At 30.4% G+C, this 24,994-nt stretch overlaps 2 protein-coding genes and 1 long non-coding RNA gene across 7 annotated transcripts; 2 read left to right on the top strand and 1 right to left on the bottom strand.

Annotated features, from left to right (window-relative positions):
* The first annotated feature begins 2,249 nt into the window (after window positions 1-2,249).
* On the top strand, window positions 2,250-10,531 carry LOC136998643 (uncharacterized). Of its 2 annotated transcripts, XM_067351690.1 has the most exons (7): window positions 2,250-5,246; window positions 5,837-5,981; window positions 8,350-8,556; window positions 8,653-8,892; window positions 9,026-9,139; window positions 9,411-9,494; window positions 9,847-10,530. In XM_067351690.1, the coding sequence occupies exons 3-7, from the start codon at window positions 8,367-8,369 to the stop codon at window positions 9,930-9,932; spliced, it is 714 nt and encodes a 237-aa protein (XP_067207791.1). In that variant the 5' UTR covers window positions 2,250-5,246; window positions 5,837-5,981; window positions 8,350-8,366; the 3' UTR covers window positions 9,933-10,530. The 2 variants fall into 2 exon arrangements, with proteins under 2 accessions (XP_067207791.1, XP_067207788.1); XM_067351687.1 differs by having other exon boundaries at window positions 5,837-8,556; window positions 9,847-10,531.
* Window positions 10,532-12,511: 1,980 nt separating this feature from the next.
* LOC136998647 (uncharacterized) lies at window positions 12,512-19,276 on the bottom strand. 4 transcript variants are annotated; one of them, XR_010889241.1, is made up of 7 exons: window positions 19,176-19,276; window positions 16,127-19,085; window positions 15,591-15,912; window positions 15,205-15,375; window positions 14,586-14,794; window positions 14,310-14,469; window positions 12,512-14,100 (listed from the first exon to the last, which is right to left on the bottom strand). XR_010889241.1 is itself a non-coding variant. In XM_067351705.1 (6 exons), exons 2-4 carry the CDS (start codon window positions 15,890-15,892, stop codon window positions 14,602-14,604), a joined length of 666 nt encoding a protein of 221 aa, XP_067207806.1. In that variant the 5' UTR covers window positions 15,893-15,912; window positions 16,127-17,747; the 3' UTR covers window positions 12,512-14,100; window positions 14,310-14,469; window positions 14,586-14,601. The 4 variants fall into 4 exon arrangements, 2 of the variants coding, with proteins under 2 accessions (XP_067207806.1, XP_067207808.1); XR_010889242.1 differs by lacking the exon at window positions 19,176-19,276 and having other exon boundaries at window positions 12,512-13,647; window positions 13,808-14,100; window positions 16,127-17,747; XM_067351705.1 differs by lacking the exon at window positions 19,176-19,276 and having other exon boundaries at window positions 16,127-17,747.
* An 83-nt stretch (window positions 19,277-19,359) lies between these two features.
* On the top strand, window positions 19,360-21,032 carry LOC136998723 (uncharacterized). Its single transcript, XR_010889265.1, has 2 exons — window positions 19,360-20,751; window positions 20,842-21,032. It is a non-coding gene; the product is annotated as an uncharacterized lncRNA (long non-coding RNA).
* Window positions 21,033-24,994: the final 3,962 nt, after the last annotated feature.

The following is a 24,994-nucleotide window of genomic DNA, read 5'->3' as shown; positions in this document are numbered from 1 at the left end:
GGAGCGGCACTATCCGATGATGAGTGGATTCTTCTCCCTATTTATTAAAATTTAAAAAAATTTATTAAAAATAAATTTTTTATTTTTAAATTTATTAAGTGGAAATATTTCAATAGATTTCCACGTTATCCATGAGGTACTATTGCTGACGCGTTTTTTTTTCAAGTGGTTTCTCCAGTAGGCCTACTCCACTAAAGATAAAAATAACAAATTTTTAATTAAAAAGAAAAATATGAGATTTTCTTAATTAGATTTTCTTGGCTTTTTATGAGAATGAACAATTGATGCAATATCTACAATGTAGATGCGCGCGGTAAGGAGAGGAAAGGAGGCGTATGCCTCACCCTCTCACTAAATGGTCTAGGAAGGCTACCGGCAGGGGTTTTAGTGGGTATGCCTGGGACTTATTCCCAGAAGACTTCCACATAACCCACGGGATTCCCCCCGAAACCCGTACCCACGGCAGGAAAAATCCTTTATGGATACCCATCCATAAAGGATTTTTCCTGCCTCACCAAAAAAAAAAAAAAAAAAAAAAAAAAAGAAAGGAGGCATATACCACGGAAATCGGCTGAAATGTTCAGACTAATTCCGAGCACTGCCCTAATAGGTCCAGAATATAACCCTGAAATTTATCTCGTTTTCCAAAATAAAATTGACGTTGTATAATATATAATATACGCATAATTAAATAATTGTATCAGTTTTCTTGAATTGTCTTGTACAAATTGTTTTCTTAATTAATAGTCACAATTGTAGTTTTGAGACACTTGAGATAATGAGTGACATCGAAGATACATAGATGTTCTCACGATTGTTGAGGAAACGAAAATATTACGGGAGAAAAAAATTAGAAAAAAGAATGTGTCTAATAATGAAAACCGATAGTGAGGTTAACAATGATGTGCAAGGTAGTAATATTAGAGCACTAAAGATGTAGGTATTCTCACGTCTGCGCCATTTTTGGCCCATTCCTCCACTCCTTGCCCTCTCGCCCATTTACCGCTGAGCTAAGAAGTAAGATAAACTTCTTAGCTCACAATCAGTGGTAAATGGGCGAGAGGGCAAGGAGTGGGGGAATGGGCCAAAAATGGCGCAGACGTGAGAATACTCACGTTCATAGTGCCTTAGTAATATAACCATTGATAAGGAAAAATTTTAGATTCAAGCCTGTACCAGACTGGATTATAGAAATAATTATGGTACAAACCAAGCAAATATTTAAGAAAATTATAGGTCCCAGCTAGAGTCCAGATAATTTTTCTGAACAAGTTCCGGGCGTAATCTTGGGCCGACCAGGATTTAGCGATAGCCTGTCTGATTTAGATGTCTCAAACTTTATAGGCTCTAGCTAGATTTTCCACCTGGATTCCAGAAATATTTTTCAAAAAATATATAAGGCTCTGATTGTTTCCAGACAAAATTTCTATCTTCCTAAAAACTCGAAAAAAATTAATTAAAAATATCTTCAAAAGTAAAAGGTAAAGACCGTATACTTATTCGCTGATTCTTGTTTTATAAATTCTGCATAATAATGTTTGAGTTAAATTTCTTAATAAAGCTTGGCACATAGTGCTTGTGAATTGTTTTTATTTGCAGAATTTAATTATTAAATTTAAATTAATAGTATATAATTTGTATTTTTGAAAAGTTTGATGCAAATATATTTTTTTGACATATTCTTCAAGCAAGTGTAATGTTCCTATACTGTAAAAATAAACGCGCTATTAACATACATTTAAACTGTTGATTTTGCAAACGCGGACGTAAAGTTAAAAATATTACCGTATAATCAACGAAAGAAATGTAGAAACGCAATAGCAAAAAAAACAGTTCTTTTACAATTCTAAAAGGTTGCGATTAATTTATTAAATAGCATATATATACAGTACTACAACAAGTATATCAAACATTTACTACATTTATATTGTAATTTTTTTCATAAACAATTATCAAAGTAACTTTTTAATATTTAAAATTATTTAAAAATAATTAAAAAATAATTTTTACATTTATTTTTATTGACAAATTCGAAGAAACTTTTTAATCAATTCAATACAAATAATTAATTAAAAATTTTTTTTTTTTATTTTTTATTATACTAGAACATTATAAGCGCGCGCTTCGCGCGCGCCATTGAGCTTTTCATTATAATACCTGGTCTACAATAGAATCGTAATTAAGTTGCAAGTTATAAGAAATTGACCAATAATTTAAATTAATTGTAATATATTAATCAATTAATTAATATGTATTAATAACACGAATAATATGCAAAGAACAATGACGTGGTTCGAGGACTCTCTTAAGGATGATGCAATTGTTGTTATGTTGCTCGGGTAACAAAAACAAGACACATCATCGCAGTCAACTAAAATCCGCTACAGACGACGCATTGAAGATTGAGATTAAAGATTGAGAATTTAGTCAATCAATAAGAAGCAATATTTGTTTGCTTCTTTCTGATTGGTCAAATACTCAATCTTTAATCTAATAGCTGGTGTCAAGAACTTTCCAAATTACTATAATAAAATATTTTTTCATTGAGTATTTTTCAAGTTATCATGAAGATAATACATGGTTACTTTTAACAAAAAGTACATTATAAATTACACATTTTGTGTTAAAAACAACTAAGCATTTGCTTTACATCAATTAATTCGTTTTATTATTCTGTGCATAAAAGTATTAGGGTAAGATTATCGAAAAATAAATATTTTACAAGATATTTTATATTTTATATCAAAATATGTTAAATAAGGGATAATGATAACTTGAAAAATACTCCATGAAAAAATGTTTTATTATAGTGTTTCGGAAAGCTCTTGACACCAGTTATTAGATTCTGGAATCAAAAATAGAGTGTTTCATTTAAAATTTTAGAGTTAACTTAATAGAAGTTTTCAAGATCACTGAAAGATCAAATGCATATCAGCATTACCCACACAACACATGGACGTCTTCGGGACGTACCACATATGTCCTCAGATGTTCATTTTATGACGTCAGTTTTTGGACGTCGAAAGGACGTCCAGAGAACGTTTTATGGACGTTCCAAAATATTGTCTACATCTTTATGAGAGATAAGATGTTTTGAAGATGTCCTGGGAACATCCATAAAATGTCCCCAGGATGTCTGTGGTATGGCCCGAGGACATCTGTGGTATGACCCAAAGACGTCCATAATAATGTCTCAAAAGACATCCGTTCCCAGAGAATAATGTAATTCGTACAAACTTACACATATTTATATTATATATACTATATTATATTATTAGTGTATTATACATATATATAATCATATATAATAAAAATATTTAATATATATATATATACTTAATAAAAAGTTAAAAATAAAAAAATTTAATAATACAAAAAATTTTTAATATAATATTTTTAACATTTTAAAATAATCAATTAAAAATACAAAAATTGGATTACTTAAAAATTGCAAATTTATTTTAATAAAAATTAAATACATAACAATAATAATCAATTATAAATGTCATAAATTTTATTTAAATAAATTGAAATTAATTATATAAAAATAAACTGAATTTAATTAATTATATAAGAACTTTTATTTATGTTTTATTGAGGTTTAAAAATCAGCTATTTAAATATTATATATTTTATTTAAGAAAATTGAAGAAATAGAAATTATTTTTATAAAAATTAAATCGATTTTTAATTAGATTTATTAAAAATATGTCAATAAAAAATAAATTGTACGTTTTAAATCATGTAATAAAAATATAATATAATTTATTCAAATAAATTAAAGTTTTGTAAATAGTAAATAATTAAATAAATTAAAATAATAACAAATTACATTGATTACATTATAATTTAAAAATAAACTGTACATTTTTAATTAAGTAATAAATATATCATATATTTTATTTAAATACATGAAAATTTATTGTAAAAAACATTTTTAGTAATAATTTATTAATATTTTACAATACTTTACAATTCATTCCGTACAAATTAAATGCATTATACAAAAATGTTGAATTTATTAACAATTTGTTTTTTTTAAATAAACAATCAAAAATTAATACATTTTAACAAATAGATGTAAGTGAAATTTATAAAAATTAAATTAAATAAAATAAATAAAAATTCAGATTTTTTTAAATTTTTTATTTTTTATAATCAGAATTAATTTTTGACTAATCATAATTTAATTTACATGCAATTACAAAATATATGTATATATGATTATTAAATATATTTATAAAATAAAAAAAAATATATATATAATGTATAACGTGCAATATTATTATGCCCGGGTACATAATTGTACGTAATTGTAATATAGTCACTATTCCTTTTACAGAGGCTGTGAAACACCGATACAAAAAGATCGACGATCGTGCGATCGAAACAACAATAATTGATTGGTTCCGGCGAGCGACAGATCGCCTAAAAAAACAGGAGAAAAATGTGTAATGCGTTTCATAATAAAAAATTTAAATTCTATTTAAATATTGTGTTTCAATTAAAATAAAAAAAGTATTTTATAGTTTAATTGCATTGGTGTCCGTTATTTATACTTGTATGCATTTAAGTACAAGTATATACCCATACTTAAACAACATACCCAAATAGCACCGTACGCCTTATGGATGTCCATTTTACGTTCATTTTATAGCCATACATCCATGGACATAAAATGGTCGTCCAATGTACGTCCATTCCAGGATATATAATGGTTAATAATAATGGATGTCCACTGGACGTCCATTGGAATTTTATTTTATATATGACTAATATAAGTTAAATACTGTACGTTCAATGTACGTTTGTAATGGATTTGTTTTATTAGTTATCCATTATTTCTTATCCTAAAAAAAACGGCGCGATAATTTTCAAATTTTTTATCGTCATGTTTATCTATTATGTACAATTTTAAGTATTTTATGAGACATTATTTATGTGCAATTTGTGTGCAATCAAATACACAACCACAAATGCGATCGCGTACATATATGCGCGGTGTTCCGTAAAACACACTGCGCAGCACATATATGTGGCATTTGGTTGGGTGCTGCCGCTACGATTTTGTGTGTTCGCGCCTTAAATCTCTGGTATCTATATATTTCTATGCTTATTCCGCCTCGATTTACCGCCATTTCCTGAAAGTGAACGCTTGTGGATACTAGTGGATCATAATCATTGAGATCGATATTCCAAAAATATACAAATTGTTTTGTAAGACGGACCAGTTATTAATTAAAAAGGTAAGTATATATATGTAGTTTATATTTGTTGTATATTTATTATTATAGTAAATTATTTTGGCAGATATAGTATTTTTATAACCTAAAAGTTTAGTATTTTATATTTTTATATATTATATATACATGATACAATTTATTTATTTACATATCACAATTATATAATTTTCTTTAAAAATTTAATTTCATATAATTTCCTTTAAAAATTTAATTTAATTTTATAATAAAAATAATATATGTATTTATTTGTTACAGACATTGTTTTGTGGTTTTACTTTAATATAAATATTAGTTACGCTGAATTAAATATATGTTCACATAAAAGATAAACACTCTGCTACATTTTTGAAATTATTTTTAGATAATATTTTTTATTAGTAACTATACGATAAGCTAGAAAAATGAATAATATATAGGCATGCATAATGTATATTTCAGGTTTCTGCATATATTGTAACATCTGAATTATATATATGTATTTGACTTAGTGCATTGATTAAAATATATGCATCATGAACACATTCTTATTTTCTACATTCTTTAGAATAAGTGTTTTTAATTCTAGAAATTAAGACATTTTTTATGTTATATAGTTCTCGAAAGAATTACGCAGAATTACAGGTCAATAAGATTACACTGAAGAAAGATTAGCTGAAGCAAAAAAATTAGAAGAAAGGAGATAGCAGGAGGTAGCAGTTGTTATATAACTGGAAAATTATAAAATAAAATAAAAAATAAGTGAGTATGCCTAAAATTTCAAGTAAGTATTATAGGCGAGCAAAAGCTAATACAGATGCGTTGATAAATTCAATTAAATCTAATCAAGATTTTGATCAGTGTTTAAATAGAAATAATGATGTGAATATTAATAAACAGTTAAATTGCATTGAATTAGATTATAATAATTTCAATAACAATGAATTTGATAACAATAATATATTAGAAAGTTTTGATTCAAATAATGACACATACAATGATGATTTGATTAATGATAATGATTTGAATGATTTGATTAATGAAAAATGTTTAAATAATAATAAATCAATTAATAATTATGAAAATTTCAATACAGTTAATAAATGTTCGTTAGAATCACAACTTGCTACTTGGTCTTGGAAAAATAAAATTACTCATGTCGCACTTAATGAATTATTAGCTATTTTAAAGCCAATTCATACTGATTTACCTTCGAATGCTCGCGTATTAATGAAAACTCCTAGAAAAACAACATTGAAAATTGTTGAACCAGGACATTATTATCATTTTGGTTTAAATAATTGCGTTCAAAAACTTTCTTCAGTCGTAACGTTTAAAAATTTACAACAAACAGAAGTTTATATAAATATTGATGGTTTGCCACTTTTTAAAAGTTCAAATCAACAGTTGTGGCCAATATTATGTAGTTTAGTTGAAAATCATAATAATGTAGGTATTGTAGGCATATATCACGGGGAAAAAAAGCCAGATGATGCAAATGTATTTTTAAAGGATTTTATTGCTGAAGCTATCGATTTATCAACGCATGGTATTATAATAAATGGATCTAATTATCCCTTTAAAATTAAAGGTTTTATTTGTGATACGCCTGCTAAAGCATTTATTAAATTTACAAAAGGTCATTGCGGTTACTATGCATGTACAAAATGTGTTATAGAAGGGAATTATATGAAAGGTAGAGTTTCTTTCTCAAGTTTAAGGAAATTGCGTGATAGAACAGACTTCGATTTTAGATCAAAATTTCAAGAAGATCATCATGTAAAGTCAAAAACGTCAGATCTTACATTAATTAAAGATTTGAATATGATTAGTGATTTTCCTGTAGAGCCGATGCATTAAATTGATCTGGGCGTTACAAAAACTTTAGTAGTGAATATGTGGTGTAATGGTAAACCATCCACAAAATTATCTTATCTAGAAATTTCACAAATTTCTCATTTGCTAATAAATCAAATTAAAAATATTCCATTAGAATTTAATCGTAAACCAAGAGCATTACAGGAAAGTAAAAGGTGGAAGGCGACAGAATTCAGACAATTTTTATTATACACAGGACCTGTTGTTTTAAAATCTGAACTTAATCGTAATAATTATCTCAATTTCATGTGCTTGAATATCGCTGTCACTATTTTATCATCTTATCATGTTCAATATTTAGATTATGCTCGTTCTCTTTTTAATTATTTTATAAAAACTTTTAGTATTTTGTATGGCAAAGCCAATTGTTCAATTAATATTCATAACTTATTACATGTATATGATGATGTAAAAAACTTTGGAATTTTGCAAAAATACAGTGCCTATCCCTTTGAAAATTACATGCAAAAGATGAAAGGATATATTCGTAAAAAAGATAAACCATTACAACAAATAGTTAATCGTATTTATGAAGAAAATTTTGTGGAATTAAGTAAAGAAAATAATTTTGATAAATTTGAATTATTAAATAAACATGGATAATGGTCCTTTAGATCAATTTTTGTATACCAGTCAGTGGGAAAAAGTAGTATTTTCTAATTTTACTTTAAAAATAAAAAAACCAGATAATTGTTGTACTTTAAAGAATGGTGACATTATTTTAATTAAAAATATTGCCAATAACAATGAAAATATAGTTATAATTGGAAATAAATATGAATCAAGAGAAGATTTTTATTCTGAGCCATGTAAATCTTCTGATTTAGGTATATATTTAGTAGAAAACGTTGCTAACGATCTTCGAAGTTGGAATATAAGTGAAATATCGCATAAATGTGTCAGATTAGAGTTTAATGATAAATTTGTTATTTTTCCTTTACTTCATTCTCTATAATTGGATTATAATAATTTTATTTTTACATATTAAAAAATTTTAATTAAAAATAATTTAAATAATGTCGATTTTATTTCATAATTAAAATTAATGATATGCACAGAACCGAAACAAGTGCTTTCGCATATAAACTTGTTAAAATAATTACTTCGTTCAGAATATATATTTTTCGGGAATAAAAAAGTCTTTCTCTTCATTCGTTAACGGTTCGACTTCATATAGATATTCATAATATTTATTAATGTGGTGTAGAATATATATATAATACTGCGTACACAAATTTTTGATAATTTGCAGAAAAAGATGACTAAAACATGGACAATTGTAATTTTTACGGACGAAGATACTGTGGAAGAGCAGTTCCATCTACTTGGATAATTGATAACAAGTGTTACTGGCCGTCATTTACTTTTGAAAAATTAACTGCTGCAATTAAAAATCATGAGAAACCAAATACTTGTTGGCCATCATATCCTATTCGGATTATACGAAATGGAACTTTCGGTGAATATATTACATATTATGTTTTCTTAGTAAACTAATTGAAAATCCATTTGTTATTGTATATCCTGTAATATTATGTCGTTTATTTTGTTTTAGCCAATTTTTCGAAGGCAACAGAAAAATGTAGCAAAGCTCAAAATTTTTTTGATGTACATTCTGACGTGTCCAGTTGGTCACCCAGTACTAAAAAAAGGAAAGTAATAAGAAAAACCTATGGATCTGCATTTGAGGAGAATAATTCATCGTCATCAGACGATAACAATAATTATAACAATTTGTCTAAGTCCAATAATAAAAATTTGTCTAAATTACCGAGTCCTCCACATTTAACGAATGGTTTGTATGCATTTATGTATTTGATACATTTTATAGAAAGTTTTACCATCTTATAAATAAAATAAAACAGCGAACAATTTACGAATTTAAAATACACTTTTAAATTGTTTAACCCTTAATTGTTTTCTTTCAGAAGTCAGTATAAAAACAATGAAAAAAAAGAGCACTGATAAAACTAATATTGATAACATTAATACATCGCCAAGTACTTCAAAGGAACTTTCAAGAAATCTCTCAACATTATATGGTAAATTATTTTTCATAATACAAAATTATTGATAACTTTTTTCAAAATGTAAAGATATACATAGGTCAGCATTCAGAAACGCGCTTAAAAATGTTAGCGCGTTATTATCCATTAGAAGAATTTGTTTTACACAATACAAATTCTTTTAACAACGCGTTAAGATCTTTATAAGTGCGTTTTGAATACTGACTATATAATATACTTTTTATGTGATATATACTTTTTCCATATGTAAAAATATATATTATACTTATAATATACTTTTTTATAGATCTTAAAGATAAAGAAGATTTGAACGGCACCGATCAATCATTCACTGGTGAATGCAAATGTCTAGTGCATTTAAAACATTGTGGTATATATTTAATAACTTGAGCGCTAATAGGGCACTAACATAATGAAACATATAAAGACCAGGAAATAACATAGGAAAGAAAGAGAGAGAAGCTATTTCTTTCTAACTTCTCTCTCTTTCTTTCCTATGCTATTCTCTGTTCTTATTCCTTATATTTTTTATTGTGTTAAAACCCATACATGTTATCTTTAATTGATGATTAATTAGCGATGACGTATAACAAAACTCTTTAATTTATTTTAGATAAACTTATTCTCAAGCATATTATTTGATAAAATAATTTATTATCGAAAATACATACGTGTCCGAAAAGTGATTGATAAATGTTATGTGTATAACTTAATTTTTACAGAAAAATATTTCAAAGAAATCATTCGCCAACAAAATATATTAAAAGCAAACATGTGGCAATACACACGGATGCTCTCCAAGAATTAACCACATCTATTAATCACCTTGTTACGAATAATAAGGTCAATCAAGTGCAGGAAACAACCTCATTTTTGACAATTTTTGATTTTCCTGTCCAAACTGAAGAAGACTTAACTCGCGTTGATGGATATCTAAATACAGAGAAAAATTTTAATGCTGCGGTAATCTTCTTTATCTTATAAATAACACTTTTTGACTTTTTTGATCACTTTATGTGATGATGTGTGGTTTAACATTAAAAAAAAAGTTAAATAAAAGATAATCTAATAACCTATTTACCAATTATCAAATCCGCTAATTTTAATTTGTTGAATATTTTTTTGGCACGTCTTCCTAACCAGCTATAGGTTGCTGCAAGATTATTTGTTATCAGCATTTGCAAAGCTCTTTGTATAAAATTATATATGGAACTCCCACCAATTTTTGAAAATTCATTCATCTGTAAATCAAAATAAAAATAATATTACAAAATTAAACTTGATATGTAACTTGATTATTTCACTAACTAATAAAACACATTTAAAATATTGTACACATATATTACTACAAAGTATATTAAAAAGTATATATGTAATAACATATATTTGAGAATAATATGTATGAGATGTTATTTATAAGATAAAGAAGACTTAACTCGCGTTGATGGATATCTAAATACAGAGAAAAATTTTAATGCTGCGGTAATCTTCTTTATCTTATAAATATTATCTCATACATATTATTCTCAAATATATGTTATTACATATATACTTTTTAATATACTTTGTAGTAATATAATATGTACAATATTTTAAATGTGTTTTATTAGTTAGTGAAATAATCAAGTTACATATCAAGTTTAATTTTGTAATATTATTTTTATTTTGATTTACAGATGAATAAACTTTCAAAAATTGGTGGGAGTTCCATATATAATTTTATACAAAGAGCTTTGCAAATGCTGATAACAAATAATCTTGCAGCAACCTATAGCTGGTTAGGGAGACGTGCCAAAAAAATATTCAACAAATTAAAATTAGCGGATTTGATAATTGGTAAATAGGTTATTAGATTATCTTTTATTTAACTTTTTTTTTAATGTTAAACCACACATCATCACATAAAGTGATCAAAAAAGTCAATTACAATAATTGATTCGATAATAATTATATATATATAACAAATATAAAATAAATAATATGTATTTAATAAATAAGTATATATAAATATAAAAATAAAAATTAATGTCTATATGTTATAACTAACGTGTATTTTATTTTATAAGAATATATACAATTTATATAATTTTCTTTTTTAACATGTCTTTATATATATTACAGGTTCTGCTAAGAAAAGTATTTCAAATGCGACTAACAAAGATTGCGAAAAGAAGCAATTAAAAAATGGCTAAGGAGGGCAAAAGAACGCAGCAATAATAATAAAATTAACCACGGAGAAAATATTGAAGAGAATCTCGTCAGAGACGAGAATATTGATGATTAATTTTATCCTGTCAGCTCATGTGTTCGCGTTAATATACACGGTCGGTCTCTTGCGCGTTCCGCGTGACGCGTGAACTTGGCACGAGACACGACCGTGTCTCTTGATTCTTTAATTTTTTAATTTAGTTTTTATTTATGAGTTTATTTTATAAAGTTTATTTTATTTAGAATGTTTAGTTTACAGTTATTCAATTCGCATTTATTTTGTTTATATAGTAAAAATATATGATAATAAGTATATATTTAAGTATAAATAAGTACTCTAGAAAAAAATGTGATTTGTCAAACTGTGATGTCAGACAATATGTGATATGTCAAACATATACATATATAATAATATATAAATCAAAAATAAAAATATTTTTTCAGCTTTCTACAAAATTATCAATTATTATTAATTATTTAATTAATTTATGAATTATACACGCATAATAATGATCCGTAGTATGTCCATTAAATGGGCAAATTTTATCCATAAAAGATCCAAAATTGGTACATTTGGATCCATAACTCGTTCATTTAAGAGCCAAAATTCATCCATTAGATATTCGTAATTTGTCCTTTTGAAATCCATAATTAGTCCATAATTAGTCCATTAATGGTTAGAAAAGGATGTTTTATGGATGTCCATTGGAGTTGCAAATGGACATACAATGGACGTTTCTTGTACGTCCACTTTACTCAATGTGGACGTGCGATGTACGTACACAATGTCCGGCATGGATGTCCGATGTACGTACATAGGATGTATTTGTGCTATTTGGGTATTTTCGTAGTACGGCATTACCCAGATAACAAAATGCCTGCACCATGATCTCACGGTGTGTGCACGCCATGCGGATTATTTCGCACGGCGTGACTTCATATCACTAGACAGATGCGTCCTCATTTGAGGATCATATGTCTCGCACGCGTGCGGGCTCACGCGTGCGAGTGAAATGTACCCCCATGCGTGCGAGCAAAATGAGTCTCAATTGAGTAATGAATAAGCGATTTATCTTTAATGAAATAATTTTTAATATTACAATTACTCTGGCAAGAAAGAAATTCTGTAAGACAATATACAAAGTAACCAAGATTTAAAATAATTTTGTACTAGACAAAATGCAATAGACGAATATAATTTACAAATGCAAATTACAAAATTAATTTATATACCGTATTTATTCATAGAAAGTTAGAATAAAGTTATTGTAAACAATATGTTTATATTAATTTTTTTCCAGCAGAGTAAGTATCAGAAACAAACGTTGCATGGAAGGATAACAGTACACATATAATTGTGCTACTTATTATTTGCGATAACGAAAATTTTGATATATGGATAAGGATTTTTTAATACATTGTTTACCAATAATTAACATGATGTTTGTGCAATTATATTATAAAAATTATTTGATAATTTTCAAAATGTACTTCATATATGTATTTCAAATGAATACTTCATATATATCTCTCCTTAACTTTCTTAATAATTTATGTATTAATTATTTTTTATGCTTTAGAATTGTCTCAATTGTTCATAGTTTATTATTAAGTAGATTTTCGATAGAAGTGGTATATTATTCATACAAAGCAAAGTTATATTATTATGAATTAAAATCAGTAAATTACTATTCTTTTTAATATCTATTATTTCCAAGAAAGGAATTTATATTGTACACATACATAAATTGACTTATCTTGTAACAAAAATGTATGATCGAAATTGTAATAGTAATAGGCGTATATATTATATGTATAGTGTGTATGAAGTGCTTATTTGCATACGTTTATTTGCAAGTATGAAATGTGTGACTGATCGTGACTCGTATAAATATCTAGAAGTTAGTCATGTGCGTATCTTTTTTAGAAATTATGAACTTTCTTTGGCAGAAAAGAATAGAATAGGTTGGAATTGAAAATATCACTCCGAGTGTCCCATTATACAAGGAAATGAAACGATTCCTTCTTGCCGTATTAAATCGATACACCAGGTTTCCATAGCACATCTACGTAGGACAACTGCTTATATCACGAAAATATACATTTTATTTCACATCATTCTGTGCAATCAATTTTCATCCTCCACAAATTTTGAGACAGGACACGCAATTATGCCCTGCGATGGAATACAGAGATAATTGCGGATAATACCGAAAAACCTCCATTTTCCTCAGCCCGAAGATGAATATCCGCTAAAGCCTGAAGACTCAATAGAACCACCTGGTCCTTGGGTTACAGGCAGAGTAACCCGTTCTCTAAAAAGTAAGACTACAGGTTTGAGACCTGTGGATATTTTTCTTCCAATGTCAACATTTCAAAACTTACACAAACACATTTTTATTACAAACATGTATATATTATTTCTTTTTCCATATACATTAATTATATATATTATGTACTTACATATATACTTACATATAAATGTATTTCATTACCGTTAATAAAGAAACAATATATTTTTGAGACATACAAAAGTTCCGTTCCGCATTTCTACGAGTCCGTTTCGTACTCCGTTTCAACGGATGAATAATTGGACGCGTCATAATCTGATTTGTCAGATTCATGTTCTTGTTTTTCTCTCTTTTTTTCTTCATTTTTTATTTTTTTTCGAAATCTTTGTTTTACAGAGCGTAAAACTTCTTGAACATCTGCCTTGAATACAGTTTTATTGTCGGGTCCACTGAAGAAGAGACATTTTTGAGCTGCCACTGAAAGAAGAAAATAAGTTAATAACAGCTGTATAATATGCAATAAAAATGATGACAGTTTCTATTAAAAAAAAAACGAACGTTGTCTGTATTTCACAAAGTTGTTCAAGATTAAACCAAAATGACCTCGTGATGGATCACTCACAGTACTTAACAACATATGTATTTGAGTCACTGTATATATATTATATGTCAACAAAACTTCTTACTATATAAAATGTTCAGAATTTTTGTATCTTTGAACTTCTCCGTGCCTGACCCACCGGGCCATGTAAACTTACAGACTAATTCATCAGTCATTACTTCCTTCAAGGAGAAATGTATGAATTCTCGCAATTTTGTCCCTCCTAATACCCGTAAGTGATGATACTGAAATAAAGTAAAGATATATTATTATATTATCTTACAATTCTATACAGGTAATATTCAAGTAACTGATAAATCTCTATTTCAATACTGAAATAAAATGCAAACAAAATACTCACCAACTTCTTGCGCTCGTTATGTTTTGATGTCGCTTTCCATTTCTTCAAATTCCTCAACTGTCTTGAGAGGAAAGCCTTCGAGCGGCTCGTAAAATGTTTTCGTAACATTTACTTCGCCTCTTATTTGTACCTCAGCCTGCATTTCTTTAATTTGCCTCATTAATTGTTCATGGCCAGCAATTATTGTCTTGCTTTGGTTTTCCAGATTCCTGCGAATGTATTAATATAAATATTATACATTAATATATATTTATATGTGGCATTTCATTTGAAATCGAAGATTTTGAGTCCCCCCTTTTTTATTTTCTTCATGATTATGTATGTAATAGTAATATATGAAATAGCGTTACTGAATTGTTTCCGATTTTTGAGTTCTTTTTTTTTGGGTTCTAGAAATTAAAAAAAATAGAAATTAAAACTTTATTAACATTGTTTAACTCGTAATACCTTTTCAAGTATTAAAGATAGGGAAAAAACACATATATATCCAAAATTGTTCAGAAAAAGATGTTTTTTAAGATTATTTATTTATGTTAAAGAACATTTTTTATTTATCTTTTTATTTATTTATCTTTATTTATTTTCTTTTTCATTTATTTATTTATTTATTTTTACTCACGTTAATTGATCGAGGATTTCTTGGTTTTTACACGTACATCTCATCTCTTCTCCTGCGGTGTCTCTCCGACTGGTCGGAGAAACAGGAGACGTTGCAATTATGGATTTTGTACATGCTACAAATTCTGGAGGCTCAAATGGTTGCGTCTCGCTATTAGAAGTGTCTACTTGCCTGAAAAGAAAAACAAAAATCATGAATAACGATATGTACTAAATGTAATCAATATATTCGTTAAGTATTTAATACTTCTAATTAATTATATAGTGGTTTATAAAGTAGAATTTTCAAATTTACTTTATACGTTGTAATATTGAATTCAAACAATTGGACAGAATTTGTAGTTAGGGAAACAATTATTTAATTCGCATTAACACTTATACACTTACGAATGTACGCAAGTGGGTGTTGGAGCATTTCTCATTTTTTCCGACGTACTCGGAATAGTGGCTTTCTCCGATGTATTAGCCAATTTTTGTTTCTTTTCGGTGTCGTTCCTTTCGTGCATTATCAGTCGAAGTCGATCAAATTCTGTTTTCATACATTTGCTACCTTGAGATTTTTTTTGTCTTTTCAAAGTTTCATCCGACGATGATGTTGTCATAAGCCGTTTTGGTAGTGTCACTAATCTACCGCTGCCTGAAATTTTAGAATATTTCTTCTTTTTTTGATATTTTTCTCCTTCATCCATTCTTGTTCGATTTCGATGAACTGCAAAATGAAAATAGGTTAGTAACTTTTATTAAAAAAGTAACTTTTATAAACAAAAGATTACATTTCAATATTTCCGTTTAAAGCAATATTGTGGTTTATGCGCGTATTAAAAATGTCAGTATTTATTTTTCAAAATTGTAATACAAAAAAATTTATGTATATTATATATTAAAATGACAAACGTTTACTTTAATATTGTTGCTGTACGTACTTTTTAATAATTAGCAGAAATATATAATTTTGTTGTCTTGTATTACTCTGATTCAATATTCAGGTGATACGAGGAGTGTAATAAGCGATGCACATATCCATTCGTTTTCCAGAATGCACTCTTCTTGGCCTTCTTGGGTACTCCATTTCGGCATTTTATACATCTTCCCCTTAACATCGATTAGATTGATTGCCTCGATTGCAACTGATAAATTGAAGCAATGGTAAACTCCAGCAAAATCTGACGTCACTCCAACATCATATACCATAACGTTTGTACAAAATTTTTTTACGACGAAGAAAGTATTTTCTTCCATTTGAATGATGTTCTGTATTATGCAGATCTGAAGGTTTTTTAGCAGACAGCAGTTGTCACGTTCGGCGGTTGAAAATGTAATTTTTTCAATTTGCAATTTATGAAATTGCCGGCAAAATCGGGCGGGAATCTCTTGCACTAAAGGACCCTTTGCGTGACTTTTTGAGCCACGAACTTGGACACTGTCATCTAAGGGTGTAAGGATTACGTTGTTCAGTTCACTTATTCTGTTATAAAACTGTTGCAGTGTAAGGTGCGGTTTGCGAATATACTTCCGAAATTGAGGCATATTATTTTCGTAGTTGAAAGCTGAACGATTCCAGAGGCCCGAATTGTTTAACATCGCCTACTACATGTAGAAGGCTGTGTACATTATATGACAGAAATTGTTCTCCGTACAAATGTTCGCACATGTTAACATACGTTTCAACAGCTTCTTGGCAATATACGAAAGTATCATTATCGATATTTTCCAAACTTAGAAGACGCATTGTACAATGCAACAAAATGAAATGCTCATAATATTCATCGTCAAAAACATTTTGCAGCACAGTTGGAGCTGAGTAAAGTAAAAATTGCCTAAACTCAGTGGCTTTAAAATGATTAAGCATAGACAGCTTATTCGGGCGGCGATTGAATTCGGTCGGACAATATAAATTAAGTGACGTCATTCTCGAATCAAAAATGTCCAGTTTCCTTTTAGTCAGTTTTCGATGTCCGTACTTTCCATAAATGTGAGTATGTAACACTTTTTTAACGATTCCTAAGTACACGAGATGCATCGGTTCAAAAGGGACTTGTGTAACGAGTCCTAATACTGCGTCTAATGGACTTCGGCCCTTATGATGATCTTCATCAAGCATATTATGATATTCATCATCCGTTCTTGGCTGATAACGAATCCCTGGAAATACCATTGTTCCTCGAAAGGCTGTCGTTTCTTCGCAACGATAACCATGAATTTTACATTTTGAGCATGCATTTGATGAAGTGTGCCCGTAATGATTCAAAGCAAATGCCCTTGCGGGTGCATCGGCGATGAAACAGCGAATTTTCAATGGTAGCCGTCGATTGTGTACAAGGATACCACCTTCTACACGAATATCCACGATTTCTTGAATGAATTGTTCAAAAAAAGGAAACGGATTTGTTGGTTTTACATTTCCTTTAAACACACCCGCAATCACGGGTCTTTTATCTATTGAATTGAAAATTCTATATTGAATCGGCCAAAATTAAGCAGTGCCACTGTTGTGAATTCGGGCACCGTCGGTGCTGAAATCTATTTCAATAGTTTTTGGCCACAAGTCTTCACGAAGACTTTTTAATTTTCTTGCAAGCGTGCATTTCAATCCTAAATGCAGGTATTCTCCCTCACATATTTGTTGGATGTGTCTAGTAGCCACAACTGTGGGGGTTTGTAATAACGTTCTTGAATCTTTGGGCAGATAAGTTAGGTTGAAAGGAAACTCGCGTAATGTTTTAAGCAATAAATTTCCCTGCGTATGCTTTATATTTACTGCTAAAAATGCATTTTTTAATATCCTTTTTTTAAAATCATTGAAGTTTTGTAGTTCGTTGTCATTCTCATCTTCAGAAAAATTCGATGTATTATTGTATTGTTCGTTATCGTCTTCTATTTCTTCATTGTCTTCGCCCTCATACTCTTCTTCCTCTTTGTCTTCTTCTTCTTCAGTGCTTTCATCCTCTCCTTCTTCTTCAGTACCTTCACCGTTTTCTATTTCTCTACCAGAAATTTGTACGTTGTAACCTGCAGTTGATTGGTCCTCGTCATTTTGGAGATAGACTGCACGCGTAGATGTAGCAAGATGTGATGCCGAAATGTCTAATGATTCATTCTGTAATACATTAGCTGATGTAAAATTAGACCCATCGTGTGGTGAAGATTCGAAATTTCTTGGGCGACCTTGGATTTTCGATAACCGCCTTCGCTTGTGCCTCGAACTGAGGTTATCAAATCTTTTGAATTTCGCAGACATTCTCGTTAGTTTCGTCTGTTACAGAGGATTACAGCCATGAAAGTAATTTTGAGGAAATGTCACTTATTGTAACGAATGAAACAAACGCAGGCGAAAAATTAGTAAAAGTTAGCATAAATTGTGCAAAATAATTTACAATCAGGAGCAGCACTGCATGCGTATGCAAAATATAATAATCATATCAGCTCTAGAATTTTTTCATAAGATTGAATCCCTACTGATATCAACGTTTTATTCAAACAAATTACAATGAGTAAGATATATTTTATTTTGATTTTATTCCATATTAATTGTATCTTATTTTCACAAATATTAGAGTACATAATTATAAAAGCATATTTATAAATTTTTAAAATAGTTGGAAACTTTTAATTATATTTTAATATCATAGAGAGTAAATATTAATAATTATCAATAAATTTGATAGGAGCGTAAAGAGCCAACAGCCAGATATTCGTGCGAAGGTTATCGTGTATTAATTTATAACCATTGAACAATACATTAAAGAACAAATGTTTCAGCCTGTCATCAGGCCTTTATCAATGTTATTACAAAATTCAATAAATACGCAACGCAAAAATTAAATACAAAAAACGAAGTAAAATTGACATAATAAACTGAAGAGTAGTTAAAACCACGTTAAACTGTAATAAAAAAGAGCCAAATGAGAAAATTCCCGTTACAAATTGAGCGCAAACAGAAAAAAACAGAAAAAAGAAACAATTTTTACATACTTGTGTTAAACATAGTAGAAAGCTCATCCACACAAGATGGAACGAGGTAGGAGAAAAAACTTAGAACCATATAATGTGATGGTTGAAACCTCAATGTACGTGATAGAATAACGATAAATTCAAGCGATGAAAGATTAATGAGAGGGCGGTGGAGAAAGGGGGGACGGAAAGAACAAGGAGTATGGAGGGGAGGGTATAAGTACCTAGGAGAGGAAGACAGGAATTAATATATGAAAAGAAAAACGATACAATTATAACGGGGGAAACAAATTAATAATGAGGAGATAAGAGTCAGGTAACCGTTCTGTGTCATTTTGATTGTTCAAGCCTGCACGTTGTCTTTTTATGAACACCATTTCGGATACCAATCTCTTTCCATAAGAAGGTTCTCCGTCCAGAATTCTCACATTGTCTCGGTCAAAATCGTGAGAAAAATCCAATTTATGTTTGGATATAACAGAGGGGGAACAGCTCTTTTTTATGTCATTCTTGTGTTCTTTAATTCTAGTATTAAGCTGTCTTTTTGTCTGACCCACGTAAGTTTTCTCACAATCTCGACATGATATCATGTAAACAACCTGACAATGTGAAAATTTATTTAAACTGTCTTTCCCCGTCTGTATGAATTGTGTTAGATTGTTAGGAATTGAACATGATAATTTTAAATTGAAGCTTCTGGCTATGGAGTTAAAATCTTTATAAACCGAAGGAATGTAAGGAATGGTAAAAAAAGTCTTGAAGTCATTATTGTCATAAATATTGTTTGAACAATTACTAATTAAATTAAAGTCACTAGATTTTTTATGAATTAAAAACTTAAGCCTATTATGTATAGTCGAAAAAATTTTTTTACCATTTCTTACATTCCTTCGGTTTATAAAGATTTTAACTCCATAGCCAGAAGCTTCAATTTAAAATTATCATGTTCAATTCCTAACAATCTAACACAATTCATACGGACGGGGAAAGACAGTTTAAATAAATTTTCACATTGTCAGGTTGTTTACATGATATCATGTCGAGATTGTGAGAAAACTTACGTGGGTCAGACAAAAAGACAGCTTAATACTAGAATTAAAGAACACAAGAATGACATAAAAAAGAGCTGTTCCCCCTCTGTTATATCCAAACATAAATTGGATTTTTCTCACGATTTTGACCGAGACAATGTGAGAATTCTGGACGGAGAACCTTCTTATGGAAAGAGATTGGTATCCGAAATGGTGTTCATAAAAAGACAACGTGCAGGCTTGAACAATCAAAATGACACAGAACGGTTACCTGACTCTTATCTCCCCATTATTAATTTGTTTCCCCCGTTATAATTGTATCGTTTTTCTTTTCATATATTAATTCCTGTCTTCCCCTCCTAGGTACTTATACCCTCCCCTCCATACTCCTTGTTCTTTCCGTCCCCCCCTTCTCCACCGCCCTCTCATTAATCTTTCATCGCTTGAATTTATCGTTATTCTATCACGTACATTGAGGTTTCAACCATCACATTATATGGTTCTAAGTTTTTTCTCCTACCTCGTTCCATCTTGTGTGGATGAGCTTTCTACTATGTTTAACACAAGTATGTAAAAATTGTTTCTTTTTTCTGTTTTTTTCTGTTTGCGCTCAATTTGTAACGGGAATTTTCTCATTTGGCTCTTTTTTATTACAGTTTAACGTGGTTTTAACTACTCTTCAGTTTATTATGTCAATTTTACTTCGTTTTTTGTATTTAATTTTTGCGTTGCGTATTTATTGAATTTTGTAATAACATTGATAAAGGCCTGATGACAGGCTGAAACGTTTGTTCTTTAATGTATTGTTCAATGGTTATAAATTAATACACGATAACCTTCGCACGAATATCTGGCTGTTGGCTCTTTACGCTCCTATCAAATTTATTGACTTTAACAATCATCAGAGCCTGATACATCTATAATTATTAATAATTATACTAAAAATTTAAACTTTTATTTTAGTGTTCGATTTATGATTAAAGAATAATAGAGGATTCAGCATGATTAATTAAATAAAATTTTTTTTAAACCAACAGATGTATAGATAACAATTTCGTAACGTACAAATATGTAAGTGTACATTAGACATTTTATAGAAATATTACATTTTCAGAAATAATATTTGTTTGCATGAGATTTTTCCGACAAATTTCCATTTATTTCCCATATGTAAAGAAACACACACACATATGTCACATATGTAAAGAAATGGAATTTTTTTTGTATCACATATGGAAATTTCTGCACGTGCACAACAAAACAGACAAAAAGATAAAATTCGCAGAGTTAGAAAAATAGCATTAAATATACACTCACCCGAAAAAAAAGCGGTACACTGAAAATGTGGGAAAAATTCATCAAATTTCAACTGACGATAACTTCGTAAATAATAAAGATAGAAAGTTCTATAAAATATGGAAATGAAGCTAAAAATCTCTACTTTAAGAATCAATTTATTTCAATGTTGCAAAATAAATTTATTGAAAATGGCGGATGACAAAGCGCGAGCATGCAAAATTGAAAAATAATGGTTCGAGTTTGCGACGGTGCACGGTATAAACAAAAAATTGTAGCTTATTGGGATCAAAAGCGTACGAAAGTACAGAGTCTCCTCTTTAAAATGCTTTTTTATGCATCTCGATACGATGATTTTTCGCCGAGAGATTCGCATTTGAAGAAAAAGGCAGATTCTTACTTCAAATGCGAATCTCTCAGCGAAAAATCATCGTATCGAGATGCATAAAAAAGCATTTTAAAGAGGAGACTCTGTACTTTCGTACGCTTTTGATCCCAATAAGCTACAATTTTTTGTTTATACCGTGCACCGTCGCAAACTCGAACCATTATTTTTCAATCAATTGTTTTGCATCCGAAGGAGATGTCTGCAGATCTTTTGTGATTTCTTCGCCCTGACTTTTTGTTTATGCTCGACCGCACATTGCGAGAAGAGTGCTTGATTTCTCTTGATCTTTTTCTTTCGAGACGCGTTACTTATTCGTACGACTTCGTCAAAGTAAACAATAATTAATCTTTTCGCATTGAAATTATTGGTCAATTATGGCGACGATAAGTCCTGAAAAAGCTGCTCAAGTTGTAGCGTTAATTGAAGATGGGAGAAGTCGAAGGTACGTTGCTGAGGCACTTGATTTATCAGTGTCAATCGTGCAACGTGCTTATGCTAGGTACTTGGAGACTAATTCTGTCCAAAGAAGACCTGGTTCGGGACGTCCTCGTTGTACGAATGAAAACGATGACCGATTTATTGTTTTAAATTCATTAAGAGACAGACATCGAACGGCTGTTCAAATTCGAAACAATTTAAGAGATGTCCGCGAATGTAATGTATCCGTTGACACTATTCGAAACAGATTAGCGGAACACGGTCTTTTTCCGCGCAGGCCAGCAAATGTACCTTCGCTTATGCGTCGCCATCGCGTAACTCGACTCAATTTTGCTGTCGAGCATGCAGGCTGGACATATGCAGAATGGAGTACCGTTCTTTTTAGCGACGAATCTCGTTTTTGTCTGTATTCTTCAGACGGACGAGAACGAGTATACCGTCGCGTTGGAGAACGATTTGCAGACTGTACTGTAAGTGAGAGGCCTAGAAGTAAGAATCTGCCTTTTTCTTCAAATGCGAATCTCTCGGCGAAAAATCATCGTATCGAGATGCATAAAAAAGCATTTTAAAGAGGAGACTCTGTACTTTCGTACGCTTTTGATCCCAATAAGCTACAATTTTTTGTTTATACCGTGCACCGTCGCAAACTCGAACCATTATTTTTCAATTTTGCATGCTCGCGCTTTGTCATCCGCCATTTTCAATAAATTTATTTTGCAACATTGAAATAAATTGATTCTTAAAGTAGAGATTTTTAGCTTCATTTCCATATTTTATAGAACTTTCTATCTTTATTATTTACGAAGTTATCGTCAGTTGAAATTTGATGAATTTTTCCCACATTTTCAGTGTACCGCTTTTTTTTCGGGTGAGTGTATATATCTAAGTAAATAAGCAAAATAATTAACTTAGACGTAGGATTAACTTCTAGTATATATTTTACTTAATACATACATAAATAAATAATGTCGTATACTTAAAGGATTTTCACATATCCATAATTCTCTCATAAGTAAATCTTAGATAAAGTGGAATCCTTTTCATTAACAATTTGCTATAGGGAGAATTACTCGATGATCAGTCACAGTATAGAATGTCAAAGTACCAACTTTTACAAATACAAAAAAGGAGAGAGAAAGAAGAAAAAAGATCTATACATATAGTATATCGAAGAGTAATGTGCCACTAATCCACTTGACGCCACACTGAAAGATCACCCTGGAGCCTGCCCGCTGCTCACGGAACTTAATGTACGACCGCCCTGAGTGGGAAAATACATTAATTGTGGTAGACTACCACAATTCCCGTCACCAGTGTTGTCACAATCCGTGACTAAGGTGACTAAGGTGACTAAGGACAAACTTGAATACGCACCTATCACATTACCCTACCTGATCCATGAGATCAACCTATGTGAAGGTTGCGGAAACTTTATTAATAACATTGAAGATGAGAAGACTGTACAAAAAGGTTCCTGTATAAAGATGAAAGCCGAGCTGGACCAAGGGATGGAGAAGATAAGTGGCTACCCAGAAAAACAATAAAAGGGTACATGTGGTTGGACTGACCTACGGACCTTTGCACGTGACATTCTGGGACACGATTATCACGTAAATAAAACTCCATCTTTTCTTTTCTTTACTCATTTTACCATGTTCTATCGAACATTTGAAAGGATTCCACGGAAGAAGGCTTCATCAAATCCTTTATAGTAGATTTTTATTATTAGAAATAGAGTCAAAAGAAAAAATATATGCAGTATGTAAGCGACAGCAAAAAGAACGAAAGGAATAAGGAAGGGGTTTTGGAGGTCGCCTTTCCTTTCCTTCTCTTTAACAAACAAGCAGTGTAAGAACGATTCGGCATCTCAAATGGGAATGTTAACCGAGAAAAGAAAAGAATCTATCTTTAATTTAATTGCAAATGTTGCATACCCCCAACATTTGTCTAAGGTGGGGGGTGTTACGTCCTGATCAGACTACACGATTCTTTTCTTTTCATTAAATACCAGACCTAGTAAACGCGGAACCAACAAAACTCTTAAGAAATATTATAACGCCAGAGCTGTTTTTCTCATGAGACACCAGGAGCTCGAATCTTCTCACGGAGAAAAATAGCATGGATATTTCAAAATACCTTGGCCGCTCAGCGTGCCTATCGTCGCCAGAAAAACCGTAAAAGTCAAAACTTCGCGGTAGCTGGAGTCCTTAACCGACTCCAGACGGTTAGAGTAAGAGATAAAAAGAAAAAACTGGCACCAACTAGTCATACTCTTGGATTCCACCTACGGGAACTCTAGCTAGTAGATAGGGTTTTACCGAGTAACGATCGGGGAATGACCGCAGTCGCATGCCGAGAAGGCGCGACACCTGATACGGCGCACGTGTTTAGTAGGTCTGGGAAACCGAGATGCATTAGTCGCACTCTCCACGCGACACCAAGGGCACGCGACAGTCGTAAACTGTCAAATTTATTAGATCAGTGACCCAAGGCTTTGCGAACTTATATACCGATTCTTAACCACCCAATCCGAAAGCCGAGAATCGGGGCAAGCACTTCTATAGACCACCCATCATTCCATCGTATGGTCTAAAGACTACGCCCACCCAGATCTTAAGACACTGAGATGCACCCCACCTATACTAATTAACACCAACCGGGTTACGCCACCTCAAAAACCTACCCCC

This window comes from Linepithema humile, chromosome 1 (assembly GCF_040581485.1).
Source record: "Linepithema humile isolate Giens D197 chromosome 1, Lhum_UNIL_v1.0, whole genome shotgun sequence".
Classification (NCBI taxonomy): domain Eukaryota; kingdom Metazoa; phylum Arthropoda; class Insecta; order Hymenoptera; family Formicidae; genus Linepithema; species Linepithema humile.
Note: the sequence above shows the minus strand (reverse complement) of the source record. Positions and strands in the feature narration are given on the sequence as shown.

Coding starts and splice junctions, on each gene's coding strand:
- LOC136998643 (XM_067351687.1), top strand. CDS start 8,367: ATGGACAATTGTAATTTTTACGGACGAAGATACTGTGGAAGAGCAGTT. Junction 8,557..8,652: donor TATACGAAATGGAACTTTCG/GTGAATATATTA, acceptor ATTTTGTTTTAG/CCAATTTTTCGAAGGCAACA. Junction 9,140..9,410: donor AAATCTCTCAACATTATATG/GTAAATTATTTT, acceptor ACTTTTTTATAG/ATCTTAAAGATAAAGAAGAT.
- LOC136998647 (XM_067351705.1), bottom strand. CDS start 15,892: ATGGATGAAGGAGAAAAATATCAAAAAAAGAAGAAATATTCTAAAATT. Junction 15,376..15,590: donor ACACCCACTTGCGTACATTC/GTAAGTGTATAA, acceptor TTTTCTTTTCAG/GCAAGTAGACACTTCTAATA. Junction 14,795..15,204: donor GAAATCCTCGATCAATTAAC/GTGAGTAAAAAT, acceptor ATACATTCGCAG/GAATCTGGAAAACCAAAGCA.